The 25,358-nt window shown below is 33.7% G+C and overlaps 2 protein-coding genes and 1 long non-coding RNA gene across 3 annotated transcripts; all 3 read left to right on the forward strand.

Moving 5' to 3' along the window:
- Positions 1-562: 562 nt before the first annotated feature.
- LOC148788363 (uncharacterized) lies at positions 563-7,908 on the forward strand. Its single transcript, XM_088880037.1, has 7 exons — positions 563-599; positions 1,167-1,446; positions 1,617-1,854; positions 1,942-2,595; positions 2,710-3,432; positions 6,374-6,703; positions 7,693-7,908. The coding sequence occupies exons 1-7, from the start codon at positions 563-565 to the stop codon at positions 7,906-7,908; spliced, it is 2,478 nt and encodes an 825-aa protein (XP_088736163.1).
- Positions 7,909-8,990: 1,082 nt separating this feature from the next.
- On the forward strand, positions 8,991-11,479 carry LOC110011447 (uncharacterized). The gene is made up of 3 exons (XR_016065048.1): positions 8,991-9,080; positions 9,159-9,295; positions 11,414-11,479. It is a non-coding gene; the product is annotated as an uncharacterized LOC110011447 (long non-coding RNA).
- Positions 11,480-13,369: 1,890 nt separating this feature from the next.
- Positions 13,370-16,879, forward strand: LOC148788364 (dnaJ homolog subfamily C GRV2-like). Its single transcript, XM_088879923.1, has 5 exons — positions 13,370-13,508; positions 14,441-14,872; positions 15,027-15,518; positions 16,218-16,437; positions 16,540-16,879. The coding sequence occupies exons 3-4, from the start codon at positions 15,234-15,236 to the stop codon at positions 16,407-16,409; spliced, it is 477 nt and encodes a 158-aa protein (XP_088736049.1). The 5' UTR covers positions 13,370-13,508; positions 14,441-14,872; positions 15,027-15,233; the 3' UTR covers positions 16,410-16,437; positions 16,540-16,879.
- The last annotated feature ends 8,479 nt before the right edge of the window (positions 16,880-25,358 follow it).

A 25,358-nucleotide genomic window follows, 5' to 3' on the forward strand; every position in this document is an offset into this window, starting at 1 on the left:
ATACCAAACAAAAATAGAAAAATTTCTGTAAACTCTGCAAGTATTACAACAATTTCTCACAAAACATAAAAAAATTTAAACTTACCGGTTCTTCTTCAACAACACGAACGAACTCTCCTCTCCTCGAGCACAAATCCTAAATCTAACTTACAAAATCTAAATCAGTATTTTTTGTTCTATTTAGGGTAAAGAAACACAAGTTTTTTGATCAAATTCCCTCGTTTTCTCCCTCTCAATCGCAAACCCACAAAACCCTAGTTTTTTTTACTTTGGTAATTCTAGTCTCGCTGTAACTCTTTCTCTCTCTTCAAATTCACTCTTTGACTGTAGTCAAAGAGCAGTAAAGGCAGCAAGGTTATAACGGTCAAATTAGGTAGAAAAATGACGTCGTTAGTGCTCGTTTTGAAAAAGGGCACGTGAGCTGACTAAAACAAAACAAGAGGGGGGTTTTAGCCTAATCTGAAAACAGGGGGTGCTTTTTGCATATTTTTTAAAGCACAGGGGGGTTTTATGCATTTTTTCCTACTCGAGCCTTACACAGCGTACCTCGGATCACTCACCGATGGTCCTGTATGGGGACCGACAACAGCAGTTGGGAGGTATGTTTCGATTTGATAATTATCTTACCCTCTCACCGGAACTCATTCCTAGTATGCAGAGCGTTTGGCAGCATAAGATAGTTGGCATAGCGATGTACACGATGACTCAAAAACTAAAAGCTTTGAAACTAATTTTTCGAGAACAGAGGAGGAATAAAGGTGATTTATCGCACAATGTGCAGTTAGCTAAGGGTTTTCTTGAAGCGGCACAAATCCTGGTCAGCTCGAACAGACAGGAGGACTTGTTCTTATACCTAGAGCATTGTTGTCGAATGGTTTTGGCCAAGGCGGCGAAGCTAGAGCAAATCATGCTTCGTTAGAGAGCTAAAATGGAGTGGATGAAGGGGGGTGACCAATGCTCCATGATTTTTTTTCACAAGATTGTGCAACGAAGGACAGCAAGGAGAATCTTGCAAATTAACGATGAACATGGAGTCACCCATATGGAGCAGCAGGCGGTGGTAAATGAATTTGTCTCCTTCTTCCAAAACCTGCTAGGAGGAGAGAGACGACGGGATGTAGTTGATATCCGGTTCCTTAGACCATGGGCATGACATTTGCTGACAGACGACGAGGCCAACTTTGTCTTATTGCCTTTCACCCCAGTTGATGTTAAACAGATAGTGTTTGATATTGCTGAGGATAAAGCGTCGGGGCCCGATGGGTACTCATCAGGTTTCTTTAAAGTGGCAGGGCCGATTGTGGGACAGGAGGTAAGGGAAGCGGTGTTGGATTTCTTTAATACCGGGAGGCTCTTGAAACAAATCAACACCACTATGCTGGGAGTTATACCGAAGGTTCACTCCCTAATGTCCATAAGTGATTTTCGACCCATTCTTGATGTAATGTGCTTTATAAGATTACCGCCAAACTCATTGTCCAACGATTGAGTGTGGTTTTGGACAAACTCATTAGCCCCTGCCAAACGGCGTTTGTGCCTAACAGAAGTATCAATGATAATATCATGCTAGCCCAGGAATTCTTTTCGGGATACAACTAGACACACCTTCCTCCCAGATGTGCGCTGAAAGTGGATATTAGAAAAGCGTATGATACGAATGAGTGGGACTTTCTGTCTGCTGTTCTTGAGCTATTTGGGTTCCCGAACATATTTACCAGGTGGATTGAGGAATGTGTCACTACAGCATCTTTCTCAGTCGGGCTCAATGGAAAGCCCCATGGATTCTTCACGGGAGCTAGAGGGCTACGACAGGGGGATCCTCTTTCATCGTACTTATTTGTGCTCGTCATGGAGGTGCTACACTTGGGTTTTCTCTAGTTGATTGATCGAGAAGGCCCTTTTACGTTTCACTGGAAATGCAAAGCAGCGCATGTGTTCCAGCTTGGGTTCACTGACGACCTACTATTGTTAAGCAAGGCTGACATTACATCCATCGAAGTTTTCAAAATGGGACTTGATCGATTTGCTGGATGGTCAGGGCTGAAGCTAAACGTCCAAAAGAGTCATCTTATCATCTCAGGGTCAACACAGGGACTGAGAGAAGATATGCTGACTTTACTTGGGTTCCAGGAAGGGCAATTGCCGATGAGGTACCTTGGTCTTCCTCTCCTATTTTCTAGATTGTCTTTTTCGGATTGCCAACTGTTATTGATAAAAATTGACCAACGTGTTGTTGGGTGGGAGGGGCTTGCACTTTCATATGCCGGAAGAGTGCAAATTCTAAAATCTGTGCTCACATCACTTAGTGTTTATTGGGCCTCTGCATTCATTTTGCCGAAGAAAATCATTAAAGAAATTGAGAAAAGACTACAAGCTTTCTTATGGAAAGGAACGGGGAACAGTGGATACGCAAAGGTAGCATGGAATGACATGTGTCGGCTTGTTGAGGAGGGAGGCCAAGGAATCAGGGATGTTGCTACATTAAATCAGACATTAATGAGCAAGAAACTCTGTGATGTAATCCGATGCGAGAGGACATCAATTTGGGTGGACTGGTTGTACGCTAGTCGGTTACAAAACACCTCTGTTTGGACAGTACGGGATGATAGGGGTTCATAGGGTTGGAGGAAATTGCTACGTCTTCAAAGTTACATTCACCCAGTGGTGGATTACTGTATTGGAGATGGAACGAGTTTCTATATATGGTAGGATCCATGGCACCCTCTTGGGTCACTTATTGATAGATTCCCACGCGCTCCGAACCTATTGGGACTGGATTTGTCGACCAAGCTTAGCTCGATCATTTGTGGAGGTGAATGGCGATGGCCCACTATCACGGATTTCGAGTGCCTCGAAATAACTCATGTACTACCTCCAATCCATGGAGAAGCAGATAGTATTATTTGGAGAGTGGACAGTGGACAGCCCTCAACTAAGGCCCTTACTAGATTATTTGATCCACCAGGAACGAAAATAGATTGGGCTTCCCTACTTTGGGGCTCCTGTAAGATCCCTCGTCACCTCTTCATTTTATGGATGGCAATTCTTGGCAAACTCCCAACGACGGACAAACCATGGCTATCTCATCTCGGTGATTGTGTCTTGTGTGATGGGGCGATGGAGAATCATACTCACCTTTTCTTCCAATGCCGATATAGTAGACGGTGCCTTTCCGAGATCCGCAAATTGGTTCGATTCCCATGGCCCAACCGAGATTGGGCAAATGACATTGATTGGGCAACACGAAAATGGAGGAGCAAGCACATTATCAATCTTGCTTATAGAGCATTACTAACTTCTTGTGTTTACCACATTTGGAGGGAGAGGAATCTAAGACGATTCGAGCATCAACAAAGAACAACGACCACTTTGGCCTCCTTGATTGTTAATGATGTAAAGCAGAGGATACTTAGTATTAATCTAGCTTACTGGGTTAGCACATGTGCCTTATACAGACTATGACGTATCCCATGATTTGTCACGGGAGAAACCAACTCATGAACACATTGTTGTACTATTTTTATTTAGTTAATGAAATTTATATTTACCCAAAAAAAATATATTTTCAGAAATATGACTAAAGAGTGATCATAACTCACAATCATATGAATCAATCCGTTGACCTCTAAAATAAATAACAATAGCAATATTGTTTTGCTATGCCATCTTTTCACAACAAAATAAAAAATATATATATAAAAACTTGAGTTAATAACATTTATAACAAAAACAACCAAATGTATAAATATAAAAATAAAAAGTTAGTGAAAGGAACTTACTATGCTAGTTTTGATTGTAAAAATCCTCGATTGAAAATGTCAAATAAAATAAAATAAAATTTTGGGTCAAATGCACTTTCCACCCCTAAAATATACATAAAATCGTCATATATACCCCTTCAAACTATAAAATATAACAAACTTCCTCATAATATGGACCAAAAAATTTATAACAAAAATACCCTTATTGTTTGCACCCTCTAAAATATGTTTATTATAGTCATCACCAAAAAACGTAATCTGAATTATTATAACTTTTTATTTAAAATAAATATTATCCAAAATTTATAATTTTTGTAATTAGTATGAAAATTTGAATAAACTCTCTAAATTTTCAATTCATTTATTTTATATAATTTCTAAAAGATTTACATAATTTTTATTTTGTATTGTTATATATAGTGAAGTTTTTTTCTAGAGGAATTGTCAACATCATCTAAAAAATTATTTTGAACATTTATGTATACGTACTATAAAATATGCTACTTTGTTGATATAATTAATCTATAATATTTTATTATTTTATGAGTGATGATATGCTATATTTTAAATATTTGTGCATGTAATTTAATATAAACAATATTTGTGCATGTAATTTAATATAAAAAATATATAAGTTATATAATATTTTATTATTTTATGAGTGATGATATGCTATATTTTAAATATTTGTGCATGTAATTTAATATAAAATATATAATTTGTGCAAACGCAAACCAGTTGGGGAAGGGGGCCAAGGAATTAAAAATATTGGTATTCTCAACCGAGCCCTAATGACAATGAAACTGTGTGATGTCATTGGATGTGACCGAACGTCTATTTGGGTTGAGTGGCTACAGCTCGGACGACTACGAAATAATTCCATTTGGACAGTTAACGAGAAGGGAGGATCGTGGGGTTGGAGAAAGCTGCTTCGTCTACGCAGACTTATCCAACCAATGGTGGAGTTTCATATTGGTGATGGTAGGACCTTCTCTCTTTGGAAGGATCCATGGCATCACCTTGGACCCTTGATCACTAGATTTCCAAAAGGACCGAGATTACTTGGGCTAGACGATTCCACCAAGCTCCATACGGTTATTGATGAGGGCTAATGGCACTGACCCCTCATCACAGATTTGGAATGCCTTCAGATTATCTATACATTACCCTAGATTCATGAAGGAGATGATAGAATCATTTGGCATTTTCTGGATGGGCGACCCACCGCCCAAGCTCTTTACCGACTTGTCAGCCCGACTGGACCGAAAGTAGGCTGATCTTCACTACTTTCGGGTTCATTTGAAGATTCTACGGCATATTTTTATCTTATGGATGGATATTTATTTAGGAAAAATTACCAACGACGGACAAACCATGGCTCACACACATGGGAGGATGTATACTTTGTGATGAGGATGCAGTTGAGACACATTCTCATTTATTCTTCCAATGCCGCTTCAGCAGAAGATGCCTTTCAGCAATACGAGAAATTATTCAATTCGGCTGGCCCAATCGAGCATGGGCAACGGATGTGGAATGGGCAGCGAGAAAATGGAGAGGGAAGCATATCATCAATGCTGCATACCGAGCGTTACTTGGATCATTCGTTTACCACTTATGGCATGAAAGAAACTGCAGACGGTTCCAACAAACTGAGCATACGGCAAATGTGTTGGCTTCTTTCATTATCGACGATGTTAGGCAGAGAATTTTGAGTATTAATCTATCTAGTTCCATTAGTACATGTGCTCTCTATAGACTATGGCGTATCCCTTGGCCTGTCGAGGGGTAACGAATTTACTGTTGTACTGTACTATTTCTACATAATGAAACTTACCTTTACTCAAAAAAAAAATATTTTATGAGTGATGATGGATTTTTCTTAAGCCTATCATACAATATTGTTGTATCTTGGGCAAGGTTCTTATAGTATGGCCTATATAATTCAAACTACTATATTTTAAATATTTATGGATGTAATTTAATATAAAAATTATAAGTTATATAATATACTTTTTTATAAAATTAAATTGAGCTTGTAAATAATTTTCTTTGTAAAACATAATTTCATATTAAACTTATAAATTTTTTTTTATGTATTATATAGTTTATATAAAGCTATACATTTTGAACATTATTGTTTAAATAAAAATTTGAGTAAAAATTTTAAAATTACTAAAAGTAGTTTTGAGAGAAAATTTTTAATTAAATATACTTAAAAAGTGAAACAAAAAATATAAAAATAAGTTAAAAGGGTGTTTTGTTCTGTCAACACTAAATTATTTTTTTACGGGGACTTTTGTTATAATAAACATAATTCAGGGGTCAAAATGTATAATAAAAATTTTATAATTTTGTAAAAGGTTTATTAGCGGCAAGATGGTCGCATGGTAAAACATCTTTCAACTCTCTCCTCTTTCTCTCTCTCTCTCTCTAGGGTTTTGTTTTTCATTGATTGCACGAAAAATTCCCCAATTGGTCATATCTATATTCGATCGAAATGGTAAGCAAATGCGCGTTCCTGATTTCCAATTAGCTTATACGCTATTGTTGCCTTACCCATTTTGTATCTCGTGCTGTGATTTATCGAATGTTTTGGTTTAATTTTGTAGGAAAATGGAGGCGGAGATTTGGAGGCGAAAATTGAGATGTTGCTGAATGTGGAGAAGCAGATGAGGCAAGTGGGTGATGTGGCAGGCACGAGGAAGGCCGTCACACCTCTAGCAATTCTTCTTCTCACACCTCAAACAATACCCCTCATTTTCTCCCTCCAAGAAAGCCAAAGCCGGCGAAGGAGAGACGCCGCAGTTCCGTCCTCCCACCGCCAAAATACCCTCACCCAACCCCAATATCAAACCATTTCCCTTCTCCTCTGTTCACTTCTTCGAGGAAAAAAGTTAAAGAAAGCAGGTGAAGTTCATGGTGGTATGGCCGACTCAAAGGTTCGAATGTGATGGTACGGCAGCACCCGCGGGAGAAGCAGCTGCGGATGTGGGTACAAATCCAAGAAAGGAAAACCCCGCTGGTAAAAACCCTTAAACCACCGTGTTCTCCCCATCATCAAACCCCACCGACACTCACATGGTGAAACCCTCTCCCTTCATTTCTTTTTTCTTGTGTTCATTTCTCACCCAAAAAAACAGAGTAAAGAAAACCAAGAAAAGCAGGGGGGAGAGACAGAGCGAGGAGGAGGCCTCAAATTATGGTATTGCAAAATGTTACTGCTGTTTGAACAATCCTTCTTGGCCCAATATTTTCTCATTGTTCATATATTGATAGATAAAGAAGGAATACTGGAATACTCTCTGTTGATGTCCTGAGTTTGCTCTCACTTCCTTGCTTGCAAATACTTTCTCCCTCCATCTTACATGTCATCTTTATCTTGCTTTCTAGTGCTTCTTTTATTTAATTTTTGCTTTGACAATCCTAATGTGTTTAACTTGCTCTATTATAATATCATATGGTCAGTAATTTTCTTCTACTTAAAATTAGAAAAATGTTGCTAAGGATTGTTGGAACAGTTTACATCTGAATTTGATGAATGTCTTCTTCTAGGTTTGGGATTACACTGGTTTCGATATACAAGGTACAATGCCAGAGACATTAACAAAGAAATACTAGGGTAAGCACAATTCTGCAGCTGTCTCCTTCCGTGATGAAACCTGTAATGTTCACAGATAATCTTGTTTGTGGTTTTCATTTAGGTGTGTTGTGGAGAATAAAGTGCTTCATAGATCTTTATTATCATGCTTCATAGGCCTTTCCCTCATTTTTTTTTTCTTTTTTTCGTTTAATCCGTAATACCCAAACCTGAGGGTATGTGTCTGTATAATTATCCCGTAATCTTCCTTTGTTATTCCAGCTCTTAAGATGTGACAATTTGTAAGACATGAACATTTATCTAAATCATGAGCGTTCCATGGTTGCTCAGGTGTCATTGCTAAGAGGATATAAATCAGACAGGAGACCTGCAAACTCGACAATGATGGCAATTCTGGATGGCTTTCAGAAGGCATATTCCGTTGATTTCAGACCACTCAATGTACTGCGCACTGCTGCATTCCAAGGGGCTCATTATATTTCACCATTGAAAAGGCAAATAATCTCGTATGCATCTGGTGAGCAGAGATTTCCGCTTTTCTTATGACTTGTAACAGTTAATTTTCAGAACCATGCTAGTTCTTATTGAATGATGAATTCTATTACATGAAGTTTTAATGGAAGCCACTTTTTCTTTTATGATGTTTCGTCCCCTTGACCTGTCCAAATCCAATTTTCATCCCTCTTTATCTTCTAATTCAAGAACCAGCTTCAATTTCTGATGGTTTTAAGGGCCTTCACAGTTTATCATTGTTGGTTATTACCACGAACAGTTCAGTCTCCTTTCCAAGTTGAATACATTCATCATCTAATACCATATTGTGAGTGAGAGGCTGTTTCTGCTGTTTGAACAATCCTCAATTAGGATTTTCTGTACAGTTTGGTCTTATGTAGACGCTATTTGTGATATTCCTGTATTTATTTAGTTTGGGTAATATTGAAGCTGATGAGCTTCTGCTCAAATATTGTTTAATTTGGTAATTTACTGAGTTGTGGAGCTTTGTGAGTACATGTATCATGAATGATTATGCTACTCAAGATTGATTTATGATCAGCTACCCCCAAAACACTTTCATTTTTTTTTCTCGAAAATATTCAACTTGTTAATAGATCTGAAACTTATGCGAACCGATTCATTAGTTCATTGGTAGTGCTAGCTATTCTTTTGAGTGGATGGGTGGGCTGGTCCTCGTCCTACGTTTATCTTTTTAATGTTGTTCAAGGGTTGAAGGAGTATAATATTTGGGCATGGAGATTGGGTGGTATTAAGTTAAGCACTAGTAGCACAATGACAATGGGAGGAGAATAAATGGAACATAAGTATTGTCAAAATCTTTTAGGTACCTTTGAGGACTTACCATGCTGGCGATCAATATAACAAAGGACGACGGTCTTGTTTATAAGAGTGTCACTTTTGGCTGTGTTTGTGTGTATGTAATGATTCATGTTGTTCTTAGTTGTATGATGCCCTTATAAGTTCATGATTGATGGTTGGTTAAGGCTTCGTCTTAACAACTACTTATCTTTTTAAGCAATGCATTGGTTGTTCATATATGTGTGTGTGTAGACATTTGCCACATCTAATGCATTTGTCAACGTCTTTGTGTTTCAATGTTTCTGGACCGCATAGGTAACCAAGCTTGTACACTGGTTTAAGGAAGGTTCGGAGGAATGGTCCAAGAAGGCGGTAGAGCTTGAGGATTCATGAAGACTTTAGAAGTAAGTTCTATTTGTAATTTATTTATCCAACAATATCGAATGATGCACAGTACACTAATTCCTCTTGTGAACATGCAGTTTGGTTGTGGAATTTCAAAATTATCTGCTTGTCTTATGTCTTCATGCATGCTGGATGAAGGTGTATGAGGTGGCAAAGACGGTCTTTGAAAACAATGACACAGAAACTAGAAAGTCTTTGCAAAGTGATAATGGTGGTAAAAAGTTGATCATTTTCTTGGCTTTCACTCTTCATTTCATCCATCAAGCATTCCTTTATATGTTTGCATTGTTATCTTGTCTTGATATTTATCATCTTCATTATGGGGTTGTGATTTTCTTTTTATCTATGGCAAGTTTGTTCCTTTGATCAATAGTGTTGGATGCTTTTTTAATGGTTTTCAATTACTTTACTACTGTGGTGTGGGTGTTTCTCATCTTGTTTAATTTGGTTATGCTTTTATGTTATCTCATTCAAGTAAACGACGTGTATTGTGTTCTTTGTGGTATATCAAGCTCTGTGAGACATTTTGTTGTCGGGATGTCTGTAATTGTTTAGCATTTTAGGATTAGACTCTTGGTTCAATTGAAATTACATGAAACTTCTCATATTCTAATTTTGATTTGAACAGCCCAATTCACCTTCCAAATGAGATAAAACCATTTCAAAAGTAAAGAATTCCATGACATATATGTAGTGTTAATTAACACATAGGAACCAGAGGGTAACTTTTTTTTTAAATTTTTGTTCATCTTTTGTTATCCTATCAAACTACTTTTGTTTTGTTTTCTTTTGCCAGTTACTATCAAACTACTTCCGTTTATATTATTTTTTAGTAATTTGACAAATAAATGTGATTTAGGAAGTCATAAGATTGAGACATGAATGTGCACTAGCGTTATGTGATTGTTGCTTTGATTAACTGTGGAGTCGTTGAGGCATAATTTCATGCATTTTGAATTGCTTTGAAAGAGAGTTGGAATTTCTTTGCTTCTACTAAATCTTAGGATTCTTGTGAGATCATATTTGTTTGCTAAAACTCTACCCGATTGATCCTTATATCCCTAACATGGGACATGCATCCATTTTGAAAAATTCAAGGCCCTTCCCCTTCCAGAAAAAAAAGAAAGAAAGAAAGAAAAGTAAGAAAAAGGAAATTACATCTACTCCGCTGGTTTAGGTCACTTAGTAACTGGGTAACTTCATCACAAATGTTGTTATTCACGTAAAACGGTGGCCGGAGCTATGAGTATGCAAAGCACTTTAGGTAAAACGTCTTTTGGTTGAGTAACCGGGTGCCTTCACCACAAGTGTTGTCATTCGCGTCAAAAGGCCAGAATGCGACGTTTTTTGGTTGAGTAACCGGGTGCCTTCACCACAAGTGTTGTCATTCGCGTCAAAAGACCGGAAAACGGCCTAAAGAACACAAGTCGCGGGCAAAAACAAAGGAAAAAAAAAAGAAAATAAAAGCCGTGACTAAAGCAAAAGGGGAAGAAAAAAGAAAAAAAATTCATGAGTGGCCAAAGAAAAGAAAGAAAAGCGAAATCCGTCCCGACTAGGTAGATGTGAGGAGATAAAAGGGTATTGTGCTAGCATCGAGGATGATAACACTTTGAAATCCATAGATTTTGTGGAAGCTTGATTGTCCTCCTCTATACTTGGCGAAACGAAGTGCTGTGATGTGATTGGCCTCTTACCCTCGTTATGATAAGTTAGCATTTGCATAATGTGTTGCGGCGTTTGTGTTTTGAGATTATGTGCACATAGTATTTCATTCTGTTGGAGGCAATAACTTTAATGACACTGCGGCAGTCCTTTCTTTTCTTTATTGATTTATTAAAAAATTGTCACATTTCTTAGTGCTGAAAATTTTTGTGTAAAATCCTCTACTTTGGCATGCCTTTTCTTCTGTGACTACTATTTTTGGTTGGCAGGAGGAGGAGAGAGATTCTGGCCTTGTATTTATTGTAACAATATTTAAATTCTATATTATTATAGTTTTCTTTAATCTTAATGAATTATTCTCTTTAGATTGCCATCCCAGCAGGGTGAGCGTGCAAGTTCAGTATATAGCAGTAGTGCATCTTACATGACCGCCCCTTAAAAGGAAAATGTATGTGCTTGCATGTATGAGTTAAAGAAGTCTACCATGGTGCATATAGACAAGTATTATAAATTTTTCACTTCTAATTTATACTTGCCCATGAATGCGGTTTATCCAGGTATGTGAGGTTGGGAATCATTGTTAACTAATAATTGATAATAAAATCAGATTCCTTTTTTGTGTTCCATCTTGTGTTAAACTCTTTAATGAAGTTCATCAGATATCTTTCAGTTACATTTGCTACACTTGGTGAGAACACCAGATGATGTCCCTGGATGTGCTTCTTAGTGCTGGTGTTCTGTGGTGCAGGTGACTATTTATATGCTATCATATCATCTTTATCATTTGTCCCCTACACTCTTATGCAGAACCCATTCATTAGTTCATTGGTAGTGCGAGCTATTCTTTTGAGGGGCTAGGTGTGTTAGTGCTCTCCTCCATTTATCTTTTTATGCACTTGAAGTGTTGAAGGAGTAAAATTCAAGTCCATACTCGACAATAGATATTGGGTGGTATTGAGTTATGAGCTCACAGCAAGGTGTTTTAAATGAAAAAAAGATTACATCATGAGAAGAATATATGGAACATAAGTACTGTAAAAATCTTTTAGGTACCTTTGAGGACTTAGCATTCCGCTAGGGATTTTCTTATCCATTGAAAATCAACAGATACAATTAGATACCATCATTTGTTAATATTAGGTCTGTGTTACTTTTTGTTGTTCTGCATCTTTAATGATTTAATCTTTGATTGCATTGTAAGTCACTCTCTTAAATCAATGTTTTTCTTGACTACTGGTGCAAAAAGCTCGAGAATTTGTTGTCACTTCCCAAGAGCTTATCACTCGGGGTTCAGTCCTGGTAAGTCACTTGTACTGGCTTAATTCCTATCGATATTTATGTTGATCTATCTAGAGAAGTTATTTAATATCAATATCTGAAATTAAAGTGCTTATTCTGTTTATTCGATCTTATTATTGTTTTAGGATATTATTGTGGAGATGTTGCTGATATGGCTAATACTGAATCGTCGAGTGTTGCAAGAGAAGCTGCAATACATAGTGCAGCTATTAGGTGTCCTCCAATGGTGTCTCGCTTCCAGTTATCATATGATCTTGCAGTCTCGTTACGTTCTAGGTTTGTTTTCTTTTCTTATGTGTGATCCTCTTCTGGTATCACGCAGAAATGGTCTCTTGGAAATTTAGTATTTTACCGGCATTCCTTTTCTTGTTATGCCCCTGTGCAGAAACCTATGGTAAGATAATAATTATTATTTAAAATTGAAATATATGCAAATAATTGCTTCATTTATGTAATATATGACTTTTGATCACAATTGGAATGTGTCGCGCTGTAGAATGATGCATGTTAGTTGGAGCTAAATGAAGGTAATTTGGTGGATATCTCTAAGTCATAAAGTATCAGAGCATTTTAGAGGATGCTTGATGGTTTTGATTTTTTGAGTGCAATAATGGCAATATACTAAAATTGTCTACAACAGTGGACATACTGTCCCCATATTCTTTTACAATTCCTTTCTCGAATTATGATATGCCCGTTGCTATGTAAATTGTTGAACTTATGTACATGAGCATGCAATTGCAATCTCTGGGATTTTTGCATCTAACTATTTGTTCAATGCTCTGGTCCGTTGTTGTGGGATGGGATGTTTGATGCTACATTTAGGATATTCTATACAGTTTGGTCTTATGTAGACGTTATTAGTGATATTACTTTTTTTTAAGTCAGTTTGGGTAAGATTGAAAGTGATAAGCTCATGCTCAAGTATTGTTTCATTTAGTAATTTACTGAGTTGTGAAGCTCTGTGAGTACATGTATCATGAATGATTATGCTAGTCAAGATTGGTTTATGATCAGCTACCCCCAAAACCCTTCTATTGCATTTGGTCTCTGACATATGCAACTTGTTAATAGATCTAGATCTGAAACTTTGAAATAATTAAGCAGGCTGTTCAATTTGAGAATTGGAGTTCATTGGTTACTGAACGAGGTTCTTTCTTATTTACTTTGTTATTTAAATAGGATATCTATGGTAGAGAAATTTCTATTTTTCCTGCGCCAAAGGGACAAATAATGACATGGAAGGAGTCTTTACTTGATACACCTACCTATAGTTGGGTATGCTTGTTTTACAATGTTCCTAAAACGGGCTTGTTCTTTTTCAGGTAGGGGATGTGGCATTGTCCATATTGCACAGTATGGTAGCCCCTCGTTCAAATATAGATGATGCTAGAGAGATTGATACACCAACCCCCAGAGTAAAGAGGATCTTGTCAAGCTCACGTTGTCTTCCACATATTGCACAAGTAATAATTTTAAGTGCCTGTCCTTCTATTGGTTGTCTGTGCTCTTGTCCCAAATCGGCCAACTGAAAAAATCTACTCATACTTATTAGAATAAAAAATTGCTAAAAAAACAGAAAGTTATGCTTATTGTTGTATCTTTTGTTTATTTACCTGGAGAGCCTGAAAAATGTAAAGGTTGATATGTGGTTTCAAATAAGTTCCATCAACCTTTGTCCTCAAATATTTGAGATTTTCAATCTGGCAGTTCTATGATTTGTATTCGCTTAGGGATAGTAAGTCGAGGATTATGTTGATGGATATGCGAGGGTGGGGTACAGCATTTCTGACTTCTGTTAAAAGAGTTCTCTACCTACTAAATTTTGCTTGTACGTAGATCTGGTACAAGTTGGTTCAAAAGAATTATGAAGGGTTGTTCATTTTGTTTTTCCCTTCCCTCAATCTTTACTTGCTTCAACGAGCAGGCCATTCTTTCAAGTACATAAAGCACTGGGCCCTTAAAGCAGTCCCTTGGTTATGAGCTTGGTACATAAAAGATTGATGTGTGGAACATAGAGTAAAATAGGATCAGAGCTTTATCCTACAATAAACCGGTTGCCTTGCAAGCCATTTAAAATGGGAGTCAGTTGTCCGGTACTTATCGTCACATGAGATGCACATTGGAGACTGATTGAGCAAACAATTATAGAAGGGTCACTGGAACTGTTGCACCTCTTTAAACTAAGATATAGTTTCCATGTAATATGCACTTAGGATATCCGCGTGTACTTGTATCCTTAAACTCCTGGTGTTTTAAAGATGCAACTTTTCATATTCTCTTGTGATGGTAATTATATTATAACACTTTCACTTTGGAAGTGGGGTAACTTTTGTTCCTTTCTTTGCCTTCCACAGAGGTTTGAGATGTTTTCGTTATTTTTTCTTTTGTTTTTAAGCTGAACTATGCAGTGGCTGGATGGTGGCTCCATCAATATGCACATTGTTTCTGGTGAACCGACTATTGTTGATGCTGCTGCTGCTCTGCTGAAAGCTATAGTTACTAGGAACCCAAAAGCAATGATCCGATTATACAGTACAGGCGCATTTTATTTTGCTCTGGCTTTACCCTGGTTCTAATCTTCTTTCAATTGCCCAACTCTTCTCAGTGACTCATGTTTATCAAGCTTTTCATGGTGGTGAGGAAGCTGCAATTTCTTCTCTACCTTTGGCGAAACGAAGTGTTTTGGGCGGCCTCTTACCTGAGTCATTGCTTTATGTACTGGAACGTAGCGGCCCCAGTTGCTTTTGCCGCAGCAATGGTTTCTGATTCTGACACTCCTGAGATTATTTGGACACACAAGATGCGAGCTGAAAATCTGATCCGTCAGGTAGCCCTGAATCTGCAACTGGAGTTTGCTACTTGTCTTTCACCCCAAGCATCTTTTGTTAACATTTAGTACTTACATTCTAAAACATGGTGGTAGTTGAGTCATGCTCAATGCAAATAAGTGTTGCATTTAACTCTCAGTTTTATTTGATTAGGTTCTTCAGCATCTTGGTGATTTCTCTCAGAAATTGTCACAGCATTGTCATTCCTGATATGACTATGCTCCAATGCCACCAGTGACATATCCAGAGCTGAAAGATGAAATGTGGTGTCATCGTTATTACTCGAAACTTATGTGATGAAATTATATTTCCTAATTGGCTATTGTTGAACATGTTGAGTTTTTGCAATCATTGCTAGTAATGTGGAGAGAAGAGTTAACTCGAAGGTCAATGGACCTTTCTGAAGAAGAAGCTTGCAAGATACTAGAGATTTCCATTGATGAAGTATCCAGAGACGACGCCCCTAAGAAACCAAGTTTTGAGTCAGTTGAGGAGATACCTAATATATCAAAGCAGATTGAGTATATTGATGAGGAAAAGCTCAAGAGACAGTATAGGAAACTTGCAATGAAGTATCATCCAAACAAAAATCCTGAAGAGAGGGAGAAGTTTCTGGCAGTGCAGAAAGCTTATGAGTGCTTGCAGGTATGCCAAATTCCTTGATCCTGTGTGAGGATCTGTCGTTACTCATTAAAAACGGAGACTATATGATTAAGCTTGAGAAAAAAAAAAGAACATATAGACAAGGGATCTTATAAGCTGCCAGATCTTATTTCAAATGAATTAGTCGACTTGTTTAGACGCCGTTTTCACAATTAAGCTGTTTATTTGACTGGTAGAAAGTGCTCTAAAGGTATTTATGCTGTCAAGCCAAATGCTTTTTTACACATATAAATGGATATCAGTATTGGTTTTAAATATATCTTGGAACTAGGAAGGACACGGGACTATATATATATATTTAATTCTTAGATATGATACTACCTCAATTTAAGGTGTGGACCAAGAAATAAATTTAAATATATAAATTTAAGTGGCTTTTGCGGAAGAGTGAAAATGTAAAGCATAGGGCTTTCCTATGAGGTTTGGTGTACTTACATATGTTTCCATTTGGTTTTGTTGCCTCCATCTAATATTTCATTCTGCAATCAGTAAACTTCTTGGAATATGATCAGCAAAGTTGGACAAAATTCCTAAGTTGAACCCTACGTATGAGGGTTTTTATGAGGCATGTCTTTGGCCGGAATGCAATCCTCTTTAATTGGTTGTATTTCTTCATATTTGAGTTCCATGTTTCATATTTTCTTTTTAGTGATCTACTGCTTTCTTATTCCTCTTCCTTAGGTGACCATGCAAGGATTGCAAGGTCCCCAGACTTGGAGGTTGTTGCTTCTCTTAAAGGGCCAGTGTATTCTGTATAGGCGATATGGGAATGTATTGATGCCATTCAAATATGCTGGATATCCTATGCTCTTAAGTGCCATTACAGTGGACAAGGATGATATTTTCTTTCCTCTGATCGAGCACATCTTCTAGTTGCATCCTCGGAGCTTGTTTGGTTGATGTAAATTCATCATCTGCCTTTAATTTCCATATCATTCCTCTTTAGATAAGTACTTTGTGAATGTACTTTTGCTTATGCTATTTCCACATATTTAACTTTCAGGTGCGAGTCTTCACCATTCAATGGTGAAGAGCTTGTGAGAGATGGTGGAATACCTCTTCTTGCAACACTCCTTTCCCGTTGCATGTGTGTGGTCCAACCCACAACTCCTGCCACTGAACCGTCCGCTACTATTGTTGCTAGCATAATGCGAACCTTTTCAGTTTTGAGTCAGTTTGAAAGTGCGAGAACTGAGATGCTCGAGTTTTCAGGATTAGTTGATGACATTGTTCATTGCACTGAACTTGAGCTTGTTCCTGCTGCTATTGATGCTGCCCTGCAGACCATTGCTCACCTTTCTATCTCCTCTGAAATTCAAAATGCCCTTCTGAAGGCTGGTGTACTATGGTAAGATAGATCATTATATTGTTATGATTATGCTTTCATCAGTTTTCTAGCATGAGATTCTAGTTTCTGGAAGTTTGCAGAACATTGCTGTTTCTGTTATGGATTTCTTGACCGTCCTTTTATATTTATCGCTTAACCTGGCTCCAAGTGACATATTACTCAGTGACTTAGCTTCTATTCGTTCATTACTTTTCACTCTTTTGCCCATATAATTCTTCGTAGCTCATATATGGATATTGAATAATGAAATTACCCATATTGGTCTATTTATAATGCTCTTTGTGCTCATGTGGATGACTTTGTAGCTGGTATTTTCTCTGTGTCTGTCTGAGCTTGTATAGAAAACTTATTTGCTTGTGAAGGTGGTCATATTTTTATTTTTTTAAATTGAACAAATGTTGGAACTCTAGTGTTGAAGATGCTTTGTGGTGACTATTCTTTGAATGGCAGAATGTACTTTTTCTACATGAAGTGTGAACACTTAAGCTTTATGAACAATATGAATTTTGAAGCCACTGCATCAGCTGGCACATGACTGTTACATCTTACAAAAACCACTCCGATGTTTCTCAAAAAACTGTCGTACCTTGATGTTATAGTTTTCTCTTGTGGTCTGTTACTTGAATCGAGGTCCATTTACAAACTTGAGGGTTCATAGAGTTAATGTTTATTTGTTCGGTACCTTTTGTCGAGTCAATTTGCTGGCGAAGAGAGTCCAACTTTTATTTTAAAATTGAACAAAATCTTGGAACTATTGTGTTGAAGGTACTTTATGGTGACTATTCTTTGAAAGACAAAATTTCATTATTCTACGGCACTATGGAAGTTTATGGTTTATGAACATTGTGAACTTGAAGGCCTCTGGATCAGCTGCCATGTGCCTGTTATATCTTAAAAACCACTCCACTGTTGCAAACTGCTTTATGGTCTTTCTCAGGTGGATTATTTTGTTTGAATCCAGGTCCATTTTAGGAACTTGTGGTTTTATCGGGTCACTTTTTGTTTGTTCAGGTACCTTATACCATTTTTCTCCAATATGATTCGACGGCAGAGGAATCAGATAAGACAGATGCACATGGTGTTGGAACTAAGCGGTCAAATAGCAAAAAAAATACATGCTGTAAAAGCATCTCATGCCTTGTCAAGGCTTAGTGGTTTGGTTGACGAGGAGATCCCGACACCCTACAATCAGGCTGCAGCTGATGCCCTTAGAGCTTTACTAACCCCTAAACTTGCAAGCATGCTGAAAAATAAATTAGCAAAAGACCTCCTATTCACATTAAACTCAAACTTGGAGTCCCCTGAGGTAAATGCTGCAGATTTTGCATTTTGACAAAGAAAAAACATATTAGGTGCTACTTGAGCATTGCCTCATCTTCTTGCATCAGTATCTGCATATTTTCTTTGAATGTTGTGAAACTCAGAGCACTATAACAGGGCAGGCTTCTTAACATACCTTTTCTGTTATGTAGGCAATACTTGCTTCTTTCTTCTTTTGTAAGTACTTTGTTGGTTCTATTAGATGTAGATAACTGAGGGAAAAAAGAGAGGAAAGCAATATGTTCTACATGTTTGTGTTATTAAAAGGTTTCAAATTTACGTCCTTAGATCTTCTTGGCTTTAACTACTTGGTATGTAGTTGTCATGAAGATTCTATAATTGATTCAAGTTTCATTTTTTTTTCTTTTTCCGGTTTACTTTTCTACTAGCAAATCCGGGTGTGGTGGTGGCATGGATGTTTTCTGGACGTTCTGCATTTAAATCTAGAGAACTCAATTATCCTTTGAACTGTCTTTTGCACTGGACATAGTATTTAATTCAAAGAATCTCTTGTGGTTTCTCATCTAACATATGTTATGGTACTCGTCGCATGTGCAACTTCTTCAAATTTGTCGTGTAGCCCTCTAATTTATAGTTCTTTCTTTTTCTTTCTTTTTTGTCTTCCATGTTTCTTTTAAACTCTTCTAATGAAGTTCATCACATAATTTTCTTAGTTACATTTGCTACACGTGGTGAGAAGACCATGGTGATGTTCCCGAAAGTGCTTTAGCATTGGTGTTCTGTGGTGCAGGTGGCTATTCATATGCTATCATATCATTTTTATCAGTTGTCCCCCAATGTTTTGTGTTGCTGGGTTCTCATTTTCTTGGACTTTTGACTAATTGGAGCTTATTTCTTCATTGTTTTTGCTGCTCTGTTTTAATTTATCTAGTAATAATAGCGTTTGTGTTCTACCACCTTGCATATTTGCTTTTTTGCTGTTGAAACTCTGTTGTTGTTCTCCATTTTCAACTTGCTTTTTTCACAGCATATATAGTAAACTAATATATCGTAGAACTCTTGTAAAGTTAATCTGCTCCTGTGATAGAGATTTTGTGTTCTTGCTTGAGTGCTTGGACTCACATTGAAGTAACTTCCTCCTCGCTTGTACAACTCTTTGACAGCATAAGAATTGGCGGGTGATGAATACAGTTGTTGAACAAAACCTTCCAGCCAAAAAGGTGAGAATAGATCCATCCTCATGCACTCTCATTTTTTATTTAAACGGGTATATAATTGAAATAATACATAAGTGCGTTCACACTTTTATTATAGTATAATATAATAATATATATAACTATAAATGAAAATCATACTAAGTTATTGTGTCTATTATAAATTTGTGAATGATTAGCTATTATATTTCTTCATTTATGACTGTCGTTAATTAATTTTATAATTGATTTTTAGTTTTTAATTTATTTGCATAGGATAATGGAGATAGTATTTGTCTTTTTTTATATTTCTTCTTTTTTGTGATGACAATTATATCTTTTTCTTACAATAATAGATTGTTAAATTATTGTATAGTAACTTTGTAATTAGTTAATTTATGTAAAATCAAGTGAGTAGTTGAATTCTAACTTGGATGTTATATGGTAATTGGATTCAATGGAAATGGTTTATATGCAAATTATATTGCACAATAAGAATTATTTATGATTTATTATATATTAAAAATTATTTGTAATGAGAAAGTCACCATTATTTCATTTATTTTATATTTGTTTCACTTATTAATTAAATTTCTTATTTTATTTGTCGTGTTGTGGGAAAAAAATGTTTTAAAATTGATGAAATGAATTGGAGTGCTACAAATTAAAATTTTAATTGATTATTTAATTTAAAGATTAATTATGAATTTAATGATTTAGAAATTACATATTACTTGAAAAATTATTAAGTGGACCAAATATTTTAATGCAGTATATATGTTAAGTAGTAAGACATCAATTATCTATAGGTTTGTTTCACACACACACATATATATATATATAATTGTATTGTTGTCATTATTTATGGTTTAATGATTTTGAATTTTAATGTTTATAAATTTTTACAAGTTTGGTTTGATTTGACCAAATTTGTAAGAATTTATAAACGTTAAAGATCAAAAATCACATCAATGGCTAAATAAGTCAAAATTAATCTTATATGTAAATATTTGGAACCACGTGACCATGGCACTTATTTGTACTTTCTGAATTTTAAAATAATTAGTTTTAAAAAAATTGTCTACATGAATATTATATTATACAATTATATTTTTTTATATTATGTATAATTTACTATAGAAACAAAAAAATATTTATTTGTGTACTTAGAATAAGAAAATTAAATTAATTGTACATAAATTATTTATAATTATATTAATATTTTGTGATTTATTATACTAATAATATTTTCATACTATTATATTCTTATATATAGGGTACATTATATTTATGGTCCCTTTTTGTTTTATTTTCTGTGTACCAATGTTATAGGGAAAATTATATATTTTTGGTTTCTTAATGTTGTCGAATTATAGGACTTTTAAAGAGTCTACATGCCTTATATAATTATATTTGTTATATCATTTATGAATTACCTTTATTCCATATTATTAGATAGATATATATTCACTTTATTAGGCAATAAAAAAAATAATTGAATTTATTGTACAAAATAAATAAATAGTCCATATGGTTATTATATTTGTAATTATAATTGAATTTATTGTATTTATAATTCTCATGTAGGGTTAGGAGTTAGGATATAAAATAATGGTCTTATATTGATAGTAGAAAATTAGAATTACGTCATTTAATTATATTTTTAATTATTTTTTTTGGGGATATGTCATATATTTATATATAGGATGATGTTAATATTATTATATTTTTATTTTTATAAGTTTTTTATCAATATTTATGGACCAATTCCTAACGAAACAAGGGTTAAAGCCTAAAACAATGAAAATTTCAGTGTGTGTAACTTAGAACTTTTTGGAGGAAAATATAATTTTTTATTTTTAAGTTAATCCTAAATTTATTCATTAATTATGTCAAGTTTATTTTGTTAATAAAATTTTAATGGCAACTTAGCTATTTCTTTAATTAATTTTGTTATTCATAATAATAACTAGTTAATTTTTATGGACTAGTCGTCATGTACATAATTAACATTAATGTTTATAAATTTTTATAGATTTGGTTGAAATTTGACCAAATCCGTAGGAATTTGTAAACATTAGAGATCAAAAATCATATTAGATAAAACATAATAGCTTGTGAAAAATATATAATAAAAAAGCCAAAAATAATTTCATATGTAAATATTTGGGTCATGTGACGATGACATTTATTTTTACTTTTTGTACTTTAAAAAAATTAAATTTAAGATAGGATTTTAAAAAAAAATATTTTTACATGCTTATTATATTAAAGGTTAAAATAACAAAATAATTTTTTTCTTTTTTTTTTTGTGCACTTTTTGTACTAAAAAAAGTAATTAGTTAGACTAAGAATAATTTATGTACTAAAATTGTCTACATACATATTATATAATTACCTATGTTATATTGTTTATGAATTACTATTATAATCATATTGTTCATATAATTATATATTTATTCGCTTTATTAGATGAAGATTGAATTTACTGTACAAAATTAAATAAATTGTCTATATATGGGTAGTTATTTTTTTGCACTAGTTGTTCCTTGTTTTGTCATTTTTCTTTTAATTGAGTTTGTTAATTTATTATGTGGGTAGTTATTTTTTTGCACTAGTTGTTGTGGTATTTCTACATGTATATAATAAATAAATTTTATAATTTAAAAAGTAATAATTTGTTAGGTAGTAGTTTTAATAATTAAATGATATTTTTGTGTTAATTTTTAATAGAAAAAATATTAGATGGATAAGTCAGTTTTCTAATTTTATATGTAAGCTAATATTATTACTTTAAATTTTGATTTTGAATAACATCAAAAATTAAAAAAAAATAATTTATTATTTATATTAAAATAAAATTTTAATTTATTAAAAAATTATAAGAGTTTATTATTAATGTATATAACCAAACATTACGAACATATCCTTGCTTTGGATGTTTCACAGTACAATTAGTAAATAAAAATTAATTTTTAAATTTATTTGAAGATAAAATTCTTATTTTATTTATTAGAATTTGTGGTAAATACTTATTAAAATTACAAGTTCTCTAATTTTTATTAAAAAAGATAAAAGAGTCCCCCCTCGGTAGCCCTTCCCACATGATGGTAAACAAAGGCCGTTTAGGTGGCACCAGCGAGATCCATCTAAGGTAAGGTCGTGTCGCGGCTGTTTCATGTTTTTCAGTTTTTTTATTAAATCATGGGCAAAAAAAATATTTATCTGGTTGGACAGTGGTCTTAAAAATTAAATTTTATGAAACATAATTTTACTTGTATATTATTACGTTTCGAAATTATGCTTTCATGTTCTGTCAAAATTCTCCATTTACATTTTACCTTTTTCGATATGATTTTGACATAAAATGTTGGCCTTAGCAAATAAGAATTATATAAATCTTGAATTTCGTCAGTCATTGAATATTTTTATGTATATTTTTGTACTTAGAATGAATATAGGTTATGTATATGGAATGGAGTTAATACTATCATATATTCTTTTATAAGTACAAACATTATTACATATAAATGTGATTGAGGGGGTAAAATTAAAAATTTGTGTAATTTTTTTGCTATCGTCAATATTTTTTGTCCAATCCTTAACAAAGAGGGTCAAATTAGAATTTTTTGTTTTCGAAAAAAAGTGCAATTCTCATTTTTAAAAGCGATATAAGTATAATGAACCTTAGATTAATCATTTCTCAATTATCTTCTTTAATCATATTATATTATATTATTTGAAATGTTGAGGTGGATAAGTTATTTGGTCCTTATTTTGTATTATATTTAGATTTAATGGTGATTTATTATTTTCATGAGTAGATTTGAATGTATTCTAATTATTCGTAATTTCGTTAATATTATGCTTATATACTCCTATTTATATTGTAGGTATTAATTAATTTTATTAAATTTATAATTATAATCATATTATTAATCCAACGATGGGACTATATACCTAACTTAATTTTCTTTTTTTTTTCACTTTATGTACTCTAAAAAATAAAATTAAACTAAACTACATGCATATAAAATAATAGGAATGTTCAAAAAATTATATAAAATAGAAATGTTCAAAAAAAATTCCATATGAAAAATTAAAGTACCAAATACTTCCCCTATGATATAAAATAATGATTATAGGACTTATAAAGAATCTACATGCATTTTATAATTATATTTATTGTATTATTTATGAATTATCATTATAATCATTTTATATTATTATATTTTTAGGAAAAAATCTAGAGTCATCCCTGTAATAATAGAAATGTTCAAAAAATTCCATATGAAAAATTAAAGTACCAAATACTTCCACTATGATATAAAACAAAATTCAAAAAGCCCTTCGTACAAAAATTGGGGTAGTGTGATTATTTATTCGTAACATAGGCGGTGATTTTTTATATTAAAAATTTTATGGGGAGATTTTTGATATTTTGTTATATCACAAGGGTCAAAATGGATTTAACACTATATCTTTATTTTTATAAGTGTAGAATTAAAATTTTATGAATATTTTTGGACAATTCCTAATGGATTCAGTGTGAAAGTTTGAATGGTGTGTAATTGTAGAACTCTTTGAAGAAAGTTATTTTTAAGTTAATATTGCTTATTATTATGTGGTTAATTACTATGTAATTTATTAGACATAGGGAGTGTTTTGCCTATTTTAGAACATAGGGAGTGTTTTGTCTATTGAATATCTAGATAGTGGTTCTAATAATTAAACATTATAATCATAACACAAAAACGTAATAATTATTTGGATTATATAAACATAGTTCTATATGATAAAATTTAGTAATGCCAAAGTGTAAGTGTGAAAAAGTATGATCATAAAAACTAACAAATTTATGATTTATTTTGAATAGAAATAAAGAAGAGAGGGATAGATTAGTTTTCTAATTTTATAAATTTTAATTTGTATTATATTAAAAATTTATAAATTAATTTATTACTTATATTAAAATAATTTTTTACATTTAAAAATTATAATGTGGTTAACATATATTAAAATATTTAATGAAAATTGATTTTGATTTTTTATTCATTTGAAGATAAAAGTTCTCTAATTTTATTTTTAAAAAATTAATTTTATTAGTAGAATGTGGTACATATTTATTAAAATAATTTCAAGCCAATTTCAAATAGTTATTGATATATTAATATTTATAAAAATTCTCTCATTTTTTATTTTGAAAATTATAATTTCATCTATTTTAATATGTAACATAAGAGTCATATCAGATCCAATTATTTTAGGTATAGAATGACTTAAAATGCAATGAATATTATACGGGTAGAATTTGAGTAAAGCATATAAATAATATCAATGAATATTTAAGGAGTCTAAATTCGAATAAGATAATACACACATATTGGCAGGTCTAGAAACTAGACTTGATAAATGCACCCCCTTTGTTGGTCATTAATTGAGTCCAAATAATAATAGTGCCACGCTTGGGCCACAAGCCCAGGCCCCAACACTCAAAGTAAACAAGAAACAAGCTTTTATTGAATTAGGCTATTTATCCTAATCCCAAGTGAACGGCCCTAAGTCGAATGACAAAGTGAGAAATTCCAAAATTTTAGAAAGCAAATTGTGATAATTTAATATAATTTGACCATCTAAAATAAAATACTTGTTCCGGAAGAAAACGTGTGTTTTTTAATTAATTTGAAGAGTAAGCACAATAGAGCAGCAACCACATTTATTCTGAGACGGCACGGTTCTGAGCAATAGGATTCCAACACTGGAGACAACCAAAGAGTCATATGCTATGTATTCGTCCTTGATGAGAGCTTTTTTCCCATAATATTCATGTAGGAGCCTGCTCAGAGTATCCATCTGATGAATGATTTGACGTTGTCCTCGAGTAATACCTAAAATGAAGAATTGATTGATGGAGATCATTAACAAGGAACAGAATTTGACATGTCTAATACTTGATGGAATAGGTTAAACTATTAGAACCAATACACTTATGTAACCAGT

Source organism: Sesamum indicum, linkage group LG4 (assembly GCF_026168435.1).
Source record: "Sesamum indicum cultivar Baizhima isolate 11 linkage group LG4, ASM2616843v1, whole genome shotgun sequence".
Lineage (NCBI taxonomy): Eukaryota > Viridiplantae > Streptophyta > Magnoliopsida > Lamiales > Pedaliaceae > Sesamum > Sesamum indicum.